Source organism: Carlito syrichta, unplaced genomic scaffold (assembly GCF_000164805.1).
Source record: "Carlito syrichta isolate Samal-C Ts95f unplaced genomic scaffold, Tarsius_syrichta-2.0.1 Scaffold308972, whole genome shotgun sequence".
Taxonomy (NCBI): domain Eukaryota; kingdom Metazoa; phylum Chordata; class Mammalia; order Primates; family Tarsiidae; genus Carlito; species Carlito syrichta.
In genome coordinates, this window is record NW_007253068.1 from 243,295 (window position 1) to 258,988 (window position 15,694).

Consider the following 15,694-nt stretch of genomic DNA (forward strand, 5'->3'; position numbering starts at 1 on the left):
GAAGATCCAACTCCTAGACACATAATAATTCGCCTAAATAAAGTAGACACAAAAGAAAAAATCCTAAAGGCAGCAAGAGAAAAAGGCCAGATCACCCACCATGGAAGACCAATCAGAATAGCAGCAGATTTATCTGCAGAAACCCTGCAGGCTAGGAGAGCTTGGAGCCCTATCTTCAAAGTCGTAAAGGATAAACAATTTCAACCAAGAATAACCTACCCAGCCAAGCTAAGCTTCATCAGTGAGGGAGAATTAAAATCTTTCCCAGATATCCAATCCCTAAGAACTTATGCAGCCACAAAACCATCTCTACATGAAACACTTAAGAAAGTACTAAACACAGAAGAAAAGGAAAAAAGAACAACGTTCTTCACAAGAGTACAGGGAAAAGAATAAAATATACACGAACCAACCCCAAAACCAAAAGAAAGACAAAAAAAAAGAAAAAACCAAGTGGAAGAACAATAACTCAATAAGAACTCCATGATAGGGATGAACTCTCACATTTCAATAATTAGTCTGAATGTGAATGGACTAAACGCACCACTGAAAAGACATAGAATGACAAAATGGATAAAATATCACCAGGCAACAATATACTGCCTTCAAGAGACCCATCTCACTAGAAAGGACATACACAGACTCAAAGTAAGAGGATGGGAAACAAATTTTCAGGCGAATGGAACACAAAAGAAAGGAGGAGTCGCGATCCTAATTTCAGACAAAATACCATTTAAGCTATCAAAAATTAAAAAAGATACAGAGGGCCACTACATAATGATAAAAGGTTCACTCCATCAACAAGAAATATCTATCCTAAACATATATGCACCCAACATAGGCGCACCAACATTCATAAAGCAACTTCTAGGAAAACTAAAGAAAGACATTGACTCAAACACCATAATAACTGGGGACTTTAATACACCACTCACAACCTTAGACAGATCATCAGGACAAAAAATCAGCAAGGAGATCCGGAACCTCAATGAGACTCTGGACCAAATGGACTTAATTGATACCTATAGAACACTCCATCCAAAGACCACAGAATACACATTCTACTCATCACCACATGGAACATATTCTAAGATCGACCACATAATTGGACACAAATCAAGTATAAGCAAATTTAAAAGGACTGAAATTCTACCATGCACCTTCTCGGACCACAGTGGAATAAAAATAAACATTGACACCAACAAAGTCCCCCGAAAACCCACAAAGTTTTTTTTTTTTTTTTAATATTTATAACCCATGGAATTACAACTGATTTTTATTCACTTCTTTATACTTTTCCCTATTTTCCAGATTTTTATCAACGAATATAAATGTCCGGTGTAATAAGAAAAGTTATTTAAAAGTCAGGTTTATAAAACAGTCACAGTTCAGGTTGAGATAATAATTACTCTTACATTTTATTCCACAGCTTTCTATATTTTCCAAATTCTTCTCAATGAAAATAAAAACAATTTCAAATCATATTAGTTACTACAACATAATACCTGGTGATCGTCATTAAGCAGTGTTCTGCTGTGGAAGCCTCAGTTTTAAACTCTAATGTTGCCATGTTTAAATGGAGGACAGCTGTGCATTCTACCGTACTCCCAAATTCTACAGAGATTTTTGTTCCAAGAGGGCTCTGATTGAGTATGTGGGAAAGAAAGGTATCTAGAACTTTGGAGTGGGTAGTAAAAATCTCTCTATGCATCAAGGGGACCCCTCTGTACATTTGTGGAGTTCTCAAGAGCTTGCCTCCTTCCTCCTTCCCTCCCCCCGCCTCTATTTTTCTCTCGTCTGTATGGTTACCTCTTCTCTAATATTGTGCCTTGCGAATTCTAGCTGTCTTAGTTTCCCCAAACACTGAATTTTGTCTCCTAAACTCTAAATGCAAGGGGACTAGTAGGCTCTGATTGGGTTTCCTTTCCTTATATTGTGGACTGAAAATTCTGACAGTATGCTGGGGTCAATCAGCTTACTTTACTTTCCTTATTATATTGTACTTACTGTTTTCCAGTTTCTGAATACCCTGTTTCATATATTTTTGTCCAGTATTTAGATGATAAGGTAGAAGGGTAATTCTGGTCCTTGTGCTCTAACATAGATGAAAGCAGAAATCCCTGTGCCTTCTTGTAGGTCAGCGGAACACATTTTCCAATCACAAAACCAAAGTTCAAAAGAATAAAATATAGTAAAAAATTTACTCATAGTTTTTATGTGAAGCAGAGATCAGGGTTATATTGCACAATATGGAGAAAACCCTCTTGCAAATGACTAAGTATCTTTTCCCTTAGCAGTTGCCTCAGTCTCTGAGCCCCGTTATATAGATTTACTTTCTCTCAATATTGCTATGTTTCACTTGTTTACTCTTTTTCTCTTAAAAGCACCTCCTCTTATCTTCTTGGCCAAACTTTATTATCTTTTTCCTTTCCTATTCTCTCATTCTGTTAGATTTTATAGCCTAGCCAGCAGTGCAAAAACTACCCTTGTATTGCACTCTGTGTTTTTCTTTTTTACATAACAATTTCATTTTGATGTTGCTTCATTTAATAATTAATAGGATACTTTTTAAGATAAGTTTTAGGTTTACAGAGAAATTGAAGAGAAAGTACAGAGTTCCCGTTACCCACTCCCCGTTCCCACAGTTTCCTCTATGTACATTTTGCGTTATTGTGATTCATTTGTTAAGATTGATGAGCCAATTATGATACATTGTTATTATATAAAGTTTATAGTTTACTTAGGGTTCACTGTATTGTACACGTCTGTGAGTTTTGATAAATGTATAATGTCATGTACCCACCATTGCAGTATCACACAGAATTGTTTTACTGCCCTAAAAATCCCGTGTTCCACTTATTCGTCTCTTCCTCCCTCCACCCGAATTGTTGGCAACCACTAATCTTTTTACTGCTTATATAATGTTGCCTTTTCAAGACTGTCATATATTTGAAATTGTATAGTCTTTCTTTATTTGTAATATAAGAAAGTTACTGCTTGTCTCTCAATAGTTTGAGGGGGTATCATGGTTGTTTCCTAGTTTTGGCAATGATAAGTAAAACTGCTATCAGCGTTTATGTACAGGTTTTTGTGTGGGTATAGGTTTTCAGTAAATACCAAGGAGCACGATTGCTGGATTATGTAGTATGAGTGTGTTTTTTAGCATTATAAGACACTGCCAAACTGTCTTGCAATGGGGCTGTCCCATTTTGCAATGGGAATTGCTCCATATCTTTGTTAGCATTTAATATTGTCAGTGTTTTGGATTTTAGACATTCTGAGAGCTATGTGGTGGTATTTCGTTGTTTTAATGTGCAATTCCCTAATAATACATAATGTTGAGCATCTTTTCATATGCTTATTTGCCATCTGTTTATCTTCTTTAGTGAAGTGTTCAGTGTTTTTTTTTTTTTTAATTTTTATTTTAAAGATGTGGGGTACAGTTCAGAGTTAGGTATACAAATGTTCATTATGCAAGTACCCTTATTGATGAGGTGTGCCCCCTTCCTCCCCCTGGCAGATTTCCACTACTGTCAATCCCACCTCCCCCTCCCACCCCCCAGGCAGTTTCCCCCACTACTACCAATACTTTTCTTACAGTATTATGATAATTGTTCAAGGTCTGCTTATGAGTGAGAACTTGTTATACTCAGTTCTTTGTTCTGTGACAGATTACTCAGTATTATAGACTCTAAGTCCATCCAAGTTGCTGTGAAGTTCCTAATTTTGTCCTTCTTTATGGCTGTGTAATATTCCATCGTGTATATGTACCACATATTTTTATCCAGTCCTCTTTTGATGGGCAGCATGGTTGGTTCCATGTTTTTGCTATTGTGCAATAAACATGCGTGTGCAGATATCTTTTTCACAGAGTTATTCCGGACATATTTCCAGTAGGAGGATTGTGGGGCTTTTTTTAAAAAAAAAAGATGAAGTCTCACTATGTTGCCCAGGCGAGAGTGTAGTGGCATGATTATAGCCCACTGCAGCCTTGAACTCCTGTTTCCACCCACATTTAAATTTTTTTGGTTTTCTCATTGGTGAGTTTTAAGTGTTCTTTTTGTATTTTGGATACAAATCTATATCAGATATGTGTTTGATGTCTTTTGCAGAACTATAATGAAGTTGAACTTATCTATTTTTCTTTCATTATACCTTTGGTGTTGTATATAAAAATTCATCTTCAAATCCAAGGTCACCTATATTTTCTCCTCTGTTATCTTGTAGAAGTTTTATAGTTTTTCATTTTATATTTAGATCTAAGATCCATTTTGAGTTCATTTTTGTGAGAGTGTAAGTTCTGTGTCTAGATTCTTCTTTTTTCACATGTGGATGTCCACTTATTTCAGCATTATTTGTTGCAAAGATAAACTTTTCTCTATTGATTTGCCTTTGCTCCTTTGCCAAAGATCAGTTGTGTCTATCTGTGTAGGTCTATTTTTGGGTTCTCTGTTCTGTTCATATAGCTATCTATTTTGCCATTGCTATACTGTCTTGATTACTTTTGCTTGTAGTAAGTATTGAAGATGGGTAGTGTCAGTTCTTCAGCTTTGTTCTTCAACACCGTGTTGACGTCCCTGGGTGTGTTACTTTTGCTTATGAACTTTAGATACAAATTTGTTGTTATCTGCAAAATAGCTTGTTGAGATTTTTGTTGAAACTGCATTGAATCTATAGATTAATTGGCAAGAACTGGCATCTTAACAATATTGAGTCCTTCATTGTGTCAACATGAAATAGCTCTCCACTTATTTAAGTTTTATTTGATTTCTTTAGTCAGAATTTTGTACTTTTTTTCATATAGGTTTTATACTTTTTTTAGTTAAATTTGCACACAGGTGTTGAAAGTTTGGTGCTAATGTAATGATGTTGTATTTGTAATTTAAAATTCAAATAGTTCATTGCTGGTATGTAGGAAAACAATTGCAATTGTTTTCTGTCCTGTAAATTTGTTATATTTGCTTATTAGTTCCAGGAGATATTGGTGATTCTTTAGGGTTTTCTAAATTGACAATCTTACTGCATTAGCTAGGATTTCCTGTATGATGCTGAAGAGAGTAATGAAAATGGACATGCTTGTCCTCTTCCTGCTCTTAGGGGGAAAGCATTTGGTTTTGTTTGCTTTTTACTCTCAAGCATGATGTATGTTTTTTGCATTCTTTATCAATTTAAATAAGTTCACTTCTATCGATAATTTGCAAAAAATTTTTGTCATGATAGGTATTGGACTTTGTCAGATGCTTTTTCTGCATTTATTGATATGATCATATGCTTTTTCTTCTTTAGCATATTGATGTGATAGAGTATATTAATTGATTTTTGAATATTGAATCAGCCTTATTATATACCTAGAATAAATCCCATTTGGTTGTATTGTATAATTTTGTTTTCACATTGTTTGATTTGCTAATATTTTGTTGAGGATTTTTACATCCGTATTCATGGAAGATATTCATTCTTAGTTTTCCTTTTTAAAAAATTTGTCTTTGTCTCATTTTTGAATTAAAGTAATGCTGGTCTCATAGAATGATGCAGGAATGTTCCCAGTGCTTTTGTTTTCTGGAGGAGGTTGTAGATAAGTGGTATAATTTCTTACTTAAATGTTTGATAGAATTTGCCAGTGAAGCCATCTAAACATGATGCTCTTTTGGGAACTTATTAATTATTGATTCAATTTTTTTAGCTGTAGGCTCATTCAGAATATCTGTTTCTCCTTTGCAAGTCTTGGTAGATTGTGACTTTTTAAGACTTTTTCTATTTCATCTAAACTATCAATTTGTTAGCATGTTATTTATAATATTTTAAATTATCCTTTTATATGTACAGGGTCAGTAGTGATTGCCCCTCTTTCTTTTCTACAAGCAGAGATAATGTTATTTCTTGTTTTCCTATTTGAATTTTTAATATATTTTTTAATATATCTTTTTCTTTTATATATCTTTTTCTTGACGTTGCTCTGGCTAAGACTTTTAACTTTTTACTATTGAGAATGCTTCTTTTTGTTTTTACTTTTTATTTTTAGAGATGAGGTCTCACTATGTTGGCATGGCTGGCCTTGAATTCCTGGCCTCATGTGATTCTCCCACCTCAGCATCATGAGTAGTTGGGATTATAGGCATGAGCCATCATGACCAGCTATCCTTTAGCGTTTTTGTTAGGCAAGTCTGACAGTGATGAACTTCCTTAGTTTTAATTTGTCAGGGAAAGTCTTTCCCTTTCCTTTATTTTTGTAGGACAGCTTTTCTGTTTCAACTATTCTTGGTTGGTATTTTTTTTTTTTTTTCTCAAGCACTTTGAAAATCTCTTCTGGCCTGCAGAGATCCTGCTTAGAAGACTGATAGTCACATGAGGATTCTCTTCTGTGTGAGGTATCTCTTTCTCTCTTTGCTTTCAGGAATGTCTCTTTGTTTTTTGATTTTTGAATTTGATTATAATATGTTATATGATATGGGAAGTATTCTTTGTGCTGAATATGATTGTAGACCTTTTAGCTTCCTGTTCCTGAATGTGTCTTTTTGGTAGAGTGATTTGTGTTCCTCTGGGTATATTCCCAAGATAGAGATTGCTGGATCATATGGGAGATCAATTCTTAGTTCTTTTAGTAATCACCACACTGCTTTCCTTAGAGTTTGAACTAGCTTACATTACCACCAACAATGTGGAAGCATTCCCTATTCTCTGCAGCTGCACCAGCACTTGTTGTTTTTTGACTTATTAATTATAGTCATTCTTACCAGAATTAGGTGGTATTTCATTGTAGTATTGATTTACATTTCTCTGATGGTTAGTGAGGCTGTGCATTTTTTCATGTGTCTGTTAGCTGCTTGTACGTCATCTTTAGAGAAGTGTCTGTTCATGTCCTTTGCCCACTTTTTAATGGGTTTGTTAGTTTTTTTCCTTTAACTTTATTTGAGTTCCTTGTAGATCCTGGATGTAAGACCAGATGAATAATTTGCAAATATTTTTTTTCCTGTTCTGTGGGCTGTTTTTTTACTCTCTTGATGGTTTCTTTTGCTGTGAAAAGCTTTTTTAGCTTGATGAGGTCCCACTTGTCTGTCTTAGCTTTTGTAGCATTTGCTTTTGTGGACTTGGTCATGAATTCATTTCCTACTTTGATGTCTAGAAGGGTTTTTCCTGTATTTTCTTCCAGGATTCTTATAGTTTGTGGTTTAATGTTTAGGCCTTTGATCCATTTTGAGTTGATTTTTGTATATGGTATAGGTAGGGATCCAGTTTCATTATTTTGCATGAGGTTAGCCAGTTTTCCCAGTACCATTTGCTAAATATGGTCTCCTTTCCCCAATGATTGTTATTGATGACTTTGTTGAAGATGAGTTGTTTAGAGACTGTGTATTTTACTTCTGAAATCTCTGTCCTGTTCCATTGGTCTATGTGCCTATTTCTGTATCAATACTATGCTGTCTTGGTTACAGTAGCTTTGTAATAAAGTCTAACAGTGTGGTACTTTCTGCTTTGTTCCATTTGCTGAGGATTGTTTTGTCTATTTGTGCTCTATTTTGTTTTCATATGAATTTCTGTTTTGTTGTTTCCAGGTCTGTGATAAAAGATGCTGGTAATTTGATGGGTTTTGCATTGAATCTGTAGATTGCCTTGGATATGATGGATATCTTGATGATATTGATTCTTCCAATCCATAAGCATGGGATGTTTTTCCATTTGTTTGTGCCATCCTTGATTTCTTTGAGCCACATTTTGTAGTTATTGTTGTAAAATGTCTTTTACTTCTCTAGTTAGGTGGATGACAAAGTATGTCATTTTTTGGTGACTGTTGCAAATGGGATTTTGTTTTTTATTTGGTTCTCTAACTGCTTATTGTTAGTATATAGAAATGCAGCTGTCTTTTGCATGTTGATTTTGTAACCCTAGACTTTACCAAAGTCGTTTATCAGTTTAAGGAGGCTTTTGACAGACTCCCTAGGGTTTTCAAGGTATAGAATCATGTCATCTGCAAAGAGGGATAGCTTAATTTCCTCTTTTCCCATTTGGATACCTCTAATTTCCTTCTCTTTTCTTATTGCTCTGGCTAGGACATCTGGCACTATGTTGAATAGGAGGGATGAGAATGGGCATCTTTGTCTTGTTCCAGTTCTTAGGGGGAATGCTTCCAGTTTCTGCCCATTGAGCAAAATGTTGGCTGCAGGTTTATCATAGATGGCTCTTATTGTTTTGAGGAATGTTCTTTCTATGCCTAGGTGTTCAAGGGTTTCTATCAAGTTGGGATGCTGGATTTTGACAAATGCTTTATCTGAGTCTAATGATATAATGATATGGTTTTTGGTTTTATATCTGTTAATGTGTTAATTATGTTTATGGTCTTATGAATGTTGAACCAACTTTGCATCCCAGGAAGGAAGCCCACCTGTTCATGGTGGATGATCCTTGAAATGTGTTGTTGGATCCTGTTTGGTAGAATCTTGTTGAGAATTATTGCATCTATGTTCACAAGGAGATTGACCTGTAATTCTCTTTCCAGAATGGTCTTTGCCAGATTTGGGTATGAGTATGATGCTAGCTTCATAAAATGAGTTGGGAAGAATTCCATTTTTCTCATTTGTCTGGAATACTTTCAGTAAGATTGGTATCAGCTCCTCCTGGTATATCTTGTAAAAATCAGCTGGGAAGCCATCTGGTCCAGGGCTTTTTTTGGCAGGGAGGTGTTTTTTATGACTGAGTCAAATTCTTGGCTTTTTATTGGTCTATTTAGAGTTTCAGTTTCTTCTTGTTTCAACCTTGGGATGTTGTGTGATGCCAGAAAATCCTTCATTTCCTATAGACTTTCTAGTTTACTTATAAAAATTATGTGATACATTTGTATAATTATTTTTCTTTGTATAAATTTTTATTGATAAACAAGTTCATAAGTATATATGTCAAACTAATGCAGCAATTGAGGAGGTATAAGAAATTGATAGGATAGAGGCAGTAGGATTGGAAGTGGAGAGGAGCTTTTACTGTATATTTCTGTCTGTTGAAAGATTATAGGCTGGGTGTGGTGACTCAGACCTGTAATCCCATCATCTTGGAAAGCTGAGATGAGAGAATAGGTGAGCCCAGGAGTTCCAGTCCAGCCTGGGCAATATAGCGAGACCTTGTCTCTACAAAAAATAAAAAAATTAGGTGGGTGTAGTGGCTCATGCCTGTAGTTTTAGCTACCTGGGAAGCTGAGGCAGAAGAATTTATATGAACCCAAGAAGCTCATTGAGGCTGCAGTCAGCTGTGATCATGATTACATATTATTTTTGTATCTTTTAAAATATACATTTATATATAAATCTTTAAAAATATTTTTCCAGTGAAATTTTCTCATTATTGTAAAAGTATATTGTCTGTAAACATCTTACATATTCCTGTAAATCTATGAGACCTGTCAAGCAAGGACAGGGAGTTCTGTTCTTTATGCAAAGACATGTAAACTAGATATATTTTTGCAGGCAACTTTGAATATGCTTCTTATGTTAGGGCAAAGTTGGGATATAGGTTGTTCAAAAGTGTTTTTTATGAGCTTGGCAGACTTATTGACAGTAAGCCATGGGGTTTCCTGATCTCTCTTCTTTAGTTTTAAAATTATTCATAATTAAAATTTGCAGAACAATAATAGGATGATTTCCCAAGCTGTTGTACCTGGTAACTAAAGTGTAATGTACCCATGTCTACATTCAATGATTCTGAGTTGGAATTCATAAATGAGTGAAGCCTTAATAATGGCCTTTTCTTCTTTCTGGGGACTGAATTTTCTGACTACAAGAGAAATATTAATAACAATTGAAGTTCCCTGTAATCCTTTACCATATCCAGGGTATAATTTTAAATTATGTCATATGCTATTATTAAATTATTCTCTTATTTGAGTTGGAGTCTCACTCTGTCACCCAGACTGGAGTACAATGGCACACTCACAGCCACCCCAGTGTTGACCTGCTGGGCTTCGACAATCCTTCTGCTGCAGCTTTCCAAGTAGCCAGAGCCACAGGCGTGCGCTGTCACATCTGGCTAATTTTTAATTTATTGTAGAGACGAGGTCTTGCCAAGTTGCCTGGGCTGGTCTCAAACCTGCGAGCTCAGGCAATCCACTTGCTTCAGCCTCCCAAAGTGCTGGGATTACAGGCTAAGCCACTGAACCTGGCCGTCAAATAATTCTTAAAATACGGTTTTTATTATATACTATAAATTACTCTCACTTGCCTACAAGAAATTCTAAATTTAATTCTTGTGAAGCTGGCTTCTCCCAATATGCCATTTTAATTTTTGATAGACTTGGTTTCTTCATATACATGATTTATTTGGTACCCCTGGTATATTTTGCACATTTTTACATTTCTTTGCTTATGGTGTTTGCCTTCCATTTTTTCTTTCTAATGAAATTCAATTAATTCTTTAAGGCTTATCTTATTTATAGCTACTGACTTCTCTTTTCATCACCTAAACATTTATATTCTTCCATTCTTCTATACCACACTTTTGACATGTGGAAAAGAAATAATGTTTAGGATCTGTCATATGTTTCCATTTTATTTAACATATTCTTGTAGATATCATGTCTTATTTGGCAGAGAGCTTAGTTCTCTGTCACATTCAGTTCTGTCAGTATACTTCAAATATTTTTTTATGTCATAAGATCGGGGAGTCTTGTGTTATCACCCTAAATGTTTGTTGATTATTATGGAACCTCATTATGTTGGTTCCCTTTTAAGTAGCATTGTAAATTCCCTTTTGGGTTATTTGATACAATTGCATAATTTCCATAGGCCTCATTGGCTAAGCAACAGCAACCAAAGCAATTCTCCCTTAGTATCCTAGAGTCATCTGATATGCTGTATCATAAGAAAGTCAGATACACTAGACCTTAATCCTGTCCATGTGCATAGTTTTGATCAAGTTATAAAACCTCTCTGAGCCTGATCTTCTTTATTTGAAAGTGGTTACAGTATCTACTTTTTTGGATTATTTTAAGATTAAGGGAATGCAAAGTAATATGATAATTTGTACATAATATTTGTTTAATAAAATGATAGCTATTCTCATCATAAGCATCCTGTTAATATTCATGTGATCATGCTGTCTCTTCTTTATGCTTGCTTAGTTTTCACATCTATAGCAGAGAGTTATACTAGCATAGAGTTGTAACTTCAGTCATTTATAATACCTTTAAAATTTTTTATTTTTTAACAATAGAAACTCCTTCTTCAATGATTAATCGAGTGAATGCCATGTTGAAAATATTTGAAAACCAGGCAAATAAGTTGGAAAGGTAAGCTTTTAAAGTAATTCCTTTTTCTTTTTGTATTTTATTATTATTATTATTTTTTAAATCGGCAGATAATGTGTATTTTTATCATGTATAACATGTTTAATTATAAAAATTGGTGCATGTTTGTTGCAGAAAAATTAAAAACAAGAAAATAAGATTTGGAAAAAATTTAGTTTCTTATATCAATCTGTGTGATTATACATATGTATAATCTTTAAATTAAAATTATAAATATTGAATGCAAAGTGAAATATAAAATATCTACTATAAAAAAACAGTATGTTAGTTCCTCAAAAAATTAAAAACAGAATTACTGTTTGATCCAGCAATTCCACATCTGGGCATATACCTCCAAAAATTGAAAACAGTTGTACACCCATATTCATTTCAGCATTATTCACAATAGTCAAAATATGGAAGCTATCCTAAGTGTCCAACAATGGATGAATGAATAAACAAAACGTGCTGCCCTCATATGTTTACCTGCACTTGTATGTGTATTGTGGCACTATCTACAATAGCAAAAACATGGAACCAACCTAGATTCTCATCAGTGGTAGACGGGACAAAGAAAATATGGTGTATATACTCCATGGAATATTATGAATCCATAAAAAAGAACAAGATCATGTCCTTTGCAGCAATATGTATGCAGGTGGAGACCATTATTCTAAGTGAATTGTTACAGAAACAGAAAACTGAATACTGCATGTTCTCACTTATAAGCGGGAGCTAAGCACTGAATACACATGGGCATAAAGATGGGAACAGCAGACATCGAGAACTCTTAGAGTGGGGAAGGAGCGAGGAGAGTAAGGCACCAAACCATCCATTTGGTACCATGCCCACCACCTGAGTGGCAGGCTCAGTAGAAGCCTAAATCTCACCATCATGCAATATGTAACAAACCTGTATACGTATGCCATGAATCTAAAAAAATAAACAGAAACCAAATGTATATACACACAATGCAATGTTACTCTGTATTAAAAAAAGAAAGGAAATTTTGATACATTCTACAACATGGATGAACCTTGAGGACATTATGCTACATTAATTAAGCCAATGACAAAAAGACAAATATACTACTGATTCCCCTTACAGGAGGTACCTAGAGTAGTAAAATTCATAGAGACAAAAAGTAGAATGATGGTTACCAGGGAGTGGGAGGAGGGAGAAAGGGGGAATTAATTTTTTAATGTACATTAAACTTCAGTTTTGCATGATGAAAAAAGTTCTGGAGATTGGTTGTAAAATAATGTGAATGTACCTAACACTGCTGAACTGTACACTTAATGGTTAAGATGGTAAGTTTTATGTTACGTGTATTTTTCTACAGTTTAAAAGAGTTACAGTAATACAAAAATGTAGTTTGTATATATTCTTTTCACTTATAAACTGATATAATTCCTTTTAAAATAAATGTTTTAATTTTATTGACAAAATTATATGTATATATATTATTTATGGTAACATACCTGCACTCCTTACATACCAATCTTTTTTTTTTGGTGGTGGCAACACTTAAAAATCTACTCTCTCAAACAGTCTTTAGCCCAGATGCATGTATTGCAGGTAGTTATGCCATGTCAGAATTGAAATAATAATAATTCTAACATGGCAAATTCAGTCTTGAATGAGATTCATTGGCCAGTTATGGCACTGGCAAGGTGAAGACATCCATTTGCTTAAAAAATAACAACAGATTCTGAGTTCACATCATCCAAAAAACAAAATTTAATGTAATTATAGACTTAAATGTAAGAAAATAAAACCATATATATAGAGAAGACATTAAGCTCTATCAAAATTCAAACATCTTGTTCAAAATTGTAGGACATGCCAAAGAATAAATTTAGATATTAGAAGAAACATAGGAATAAATCTTTGTGACCTATGATTAGGCAATGGTTTCATAGATATGAAACCAACAGCACAATCAACAAGAAAAAAAATTAGATAAATTGAACTTTATAAAAATTAAAAACTTCTGTACTGCAAATGAGATCATCAAGAACATGGAAAAACCACTCACAGATTGTGAAAAAATTCACAAATTATATATCTGATAAGGTACTTGTATTCAGAATATACAAAGAACTCTTATACCTGAATAATAAAAAGATAAATAACCCTATTAAAAAAATGGGCAAAGGATCTGAATAGACATTTCCCCAAATATGTACAAATGCTCAGTAAGCACATGAGAAGATACTTAGCATCATTAGTCATTAGGGAATTGAAAATCAAAACTACAGTGAGATACTACATCATACCCGTTAGGTTGGCTATAATATAATATAATATAATATAATATAATATAATATAATATAATATAATATAATATAATATAATATAATGACAATAACAGTGTTGACAAGAGAAATTGGGACCCTCATGCATTGCTAGTGGGAATTTAAGTGGTGTATACACTTTGGAAAACAGTTGTTAATTCCTCAAAATGTTAAATGTAGAGTTAACATATGACCCAGAAATTCTCTTTCTAGGTTTACGCCTGATATAAATGAAAACATCTTATAAAAACTTTACAAGACTGTTTATAGTACCATTATTCTTAGCAAATAGCAAAAAAATGGAAACAACTGATGAATAGATAAATAATATGTGTTGTGTCCATATAATAGAATGTTATTTGGCAGTAAAAAGAACATAGTAATGATACATAGTACAACAGAGATGAATCTTGAAAACATGCTAAGTGTAAGAAGCCAGTCTCAAAAGACCACATATTGTTTGCTTCTTTTTATATGAAATATTCAGAATAGGCAAATCTTTAAGATTTTTTTTTTTTTATTTTAAAGATGTGGGGTACAATTCAGGGTTAGGTATACAAAAGATCATTATGCAGGTACCCTGCAAGAATAGGCTAATCTATAGAGACAAAGTAGATTACTGGCTTACAGAACTGGGCAGTGCAAGGAGGAATGGGGAGTGACTATTAACTGGTATAGGTTTTGTTTTGGATAACTAAATGTTCTAAAATTAGACAGCGGTGGTGTTCATTTTGGTGACTGTATTAAAAGACATTAAATTGTATACTTAAAAAACAAATGAATTGTATGGGATAATAATTATATTTTACTGAAGCTGTTATACATTCTGATTTAATAAGCCAACAACTCTTTTGTTTAAAAGAAAACTCGATGATTATCCATATAGTTGAAAAGGTGTTAGCAAACTGCAATCATGAGTCAAATCTGTCCTGCAGCTTGTTTTTGTAAATAAAGTTTTATTGGAACACAGCTACGCCATTCATTTACCTATCTATAGCTGCTTTTGCTGAATTAAGTAGCAGTGACAGAGACTATGAGGCTTGCAGAATCTAAAATACTATTTAGCTCTTTACAGAAACGTTTGCCAACTCCTGCTATGGAAAAATAAGTAGCTTTTAAAAGGACTGAGAAAGATCTATGTTTACTAAAGCAAAACAAGTTGAGAACAGTATATACAGTAATGTCATTTGTGTGAAAAAGAAAACAGAGACTTAACCTCCTAACACAAATTATAGAATCAAATAGGTACATGCAGTATTGTGTAAATGCATGAAACAAGTTCTGTAAAGGTAACAGCAATCTAATAATATCTCTTGGAAAGCATTACATTTTGGGGGTGATAGTTAAAGTGTATGCTAGCCTTTATTTTATTATTTTAAACTCTTTACAAAGAAAATTTATAAATGTGTCGCATAAAATTTTAATACATTAGAGATATTTTAAATTTGTTTTTCAGAGCTAAACATGATCAAGATTTGTTAGAGGCAGTAAGTATAGCATTCTCTGCTTGAAATTGCATTTTGCCCTTAGAGTTCTTCATAGACTCTAGAAATTGTCAGGGTAAATAATCTTAAATAAAAATCCAATGCTTATTCAGTTTATTTAAATGATTCCTATGCATATGTGAGCTGGAATGCTTTGTCTTTTTAAAAATTTTACTGGATATTATTAACATCAGAAACACTTCACTTCTGAAATATTAAACTCTAATAACTTTTGCAATCTTCTGAATAGTTTCAGTCATTGCTACTTGTAGTTCCTTTATCTCTTTCAGCCCCAAGTGTAACCTAGATATAAAGATTACTACCAATTGTTCATTATTTTCATGAGTTAATGAAGACTTTTTAACCTTAATACTTAAGTATAAATACTTTACAAATAACCTTTCTGAAATATTTGCTCTTCATCATTACTAAAATTATATTATTTGTTTTTAGAAATATAAACAGATGCAAAGTGATTTTGAATTGTTATCAGAAGAGAAATTTGTGCTGGAAAATGAACTACAAAAGTTGAAGGATGCAGAGGTTGGTAAAATTCTAGTATCTGAAAATGGCATATAATACCTAACAAGGCTTATTATTCTAGGATGGAATCAAAGAAATAGTTGATTGTTTTACAATATGTTTTC

General features: G+C 33.5%; 1 protein-coding gene across 1 annotated transcript in view; it reads left to right on the forward strand.

The window, feature by feature from the left end:
• The window catches only part of CCDC7 (coiled-coil domain containing 7), a 107,451-nt gene that overhangs the window by 19,572 nt on the left and 72,185 nt on the right, over positions 1 to 15,694 (forward strand). The window contains exons 9-11 of the mRNA XM_008066496.1: positions 11,194 to 11,269; positions 15,020 to 15,050; positions 15,501 to 15,590. Coding sequence (XP_008064687.1) covers positions 11,194 to 11,269; positions 15,020 to 15,050; positions 15,501 to 15,590 — 197 coding nt within the window. The remainder of the gene's footprint in view (positions 1 to 11,193; positions 11,270 to 15,019; positions 15,051 to 15,500; positions 15,591 to 15,694) is intronic.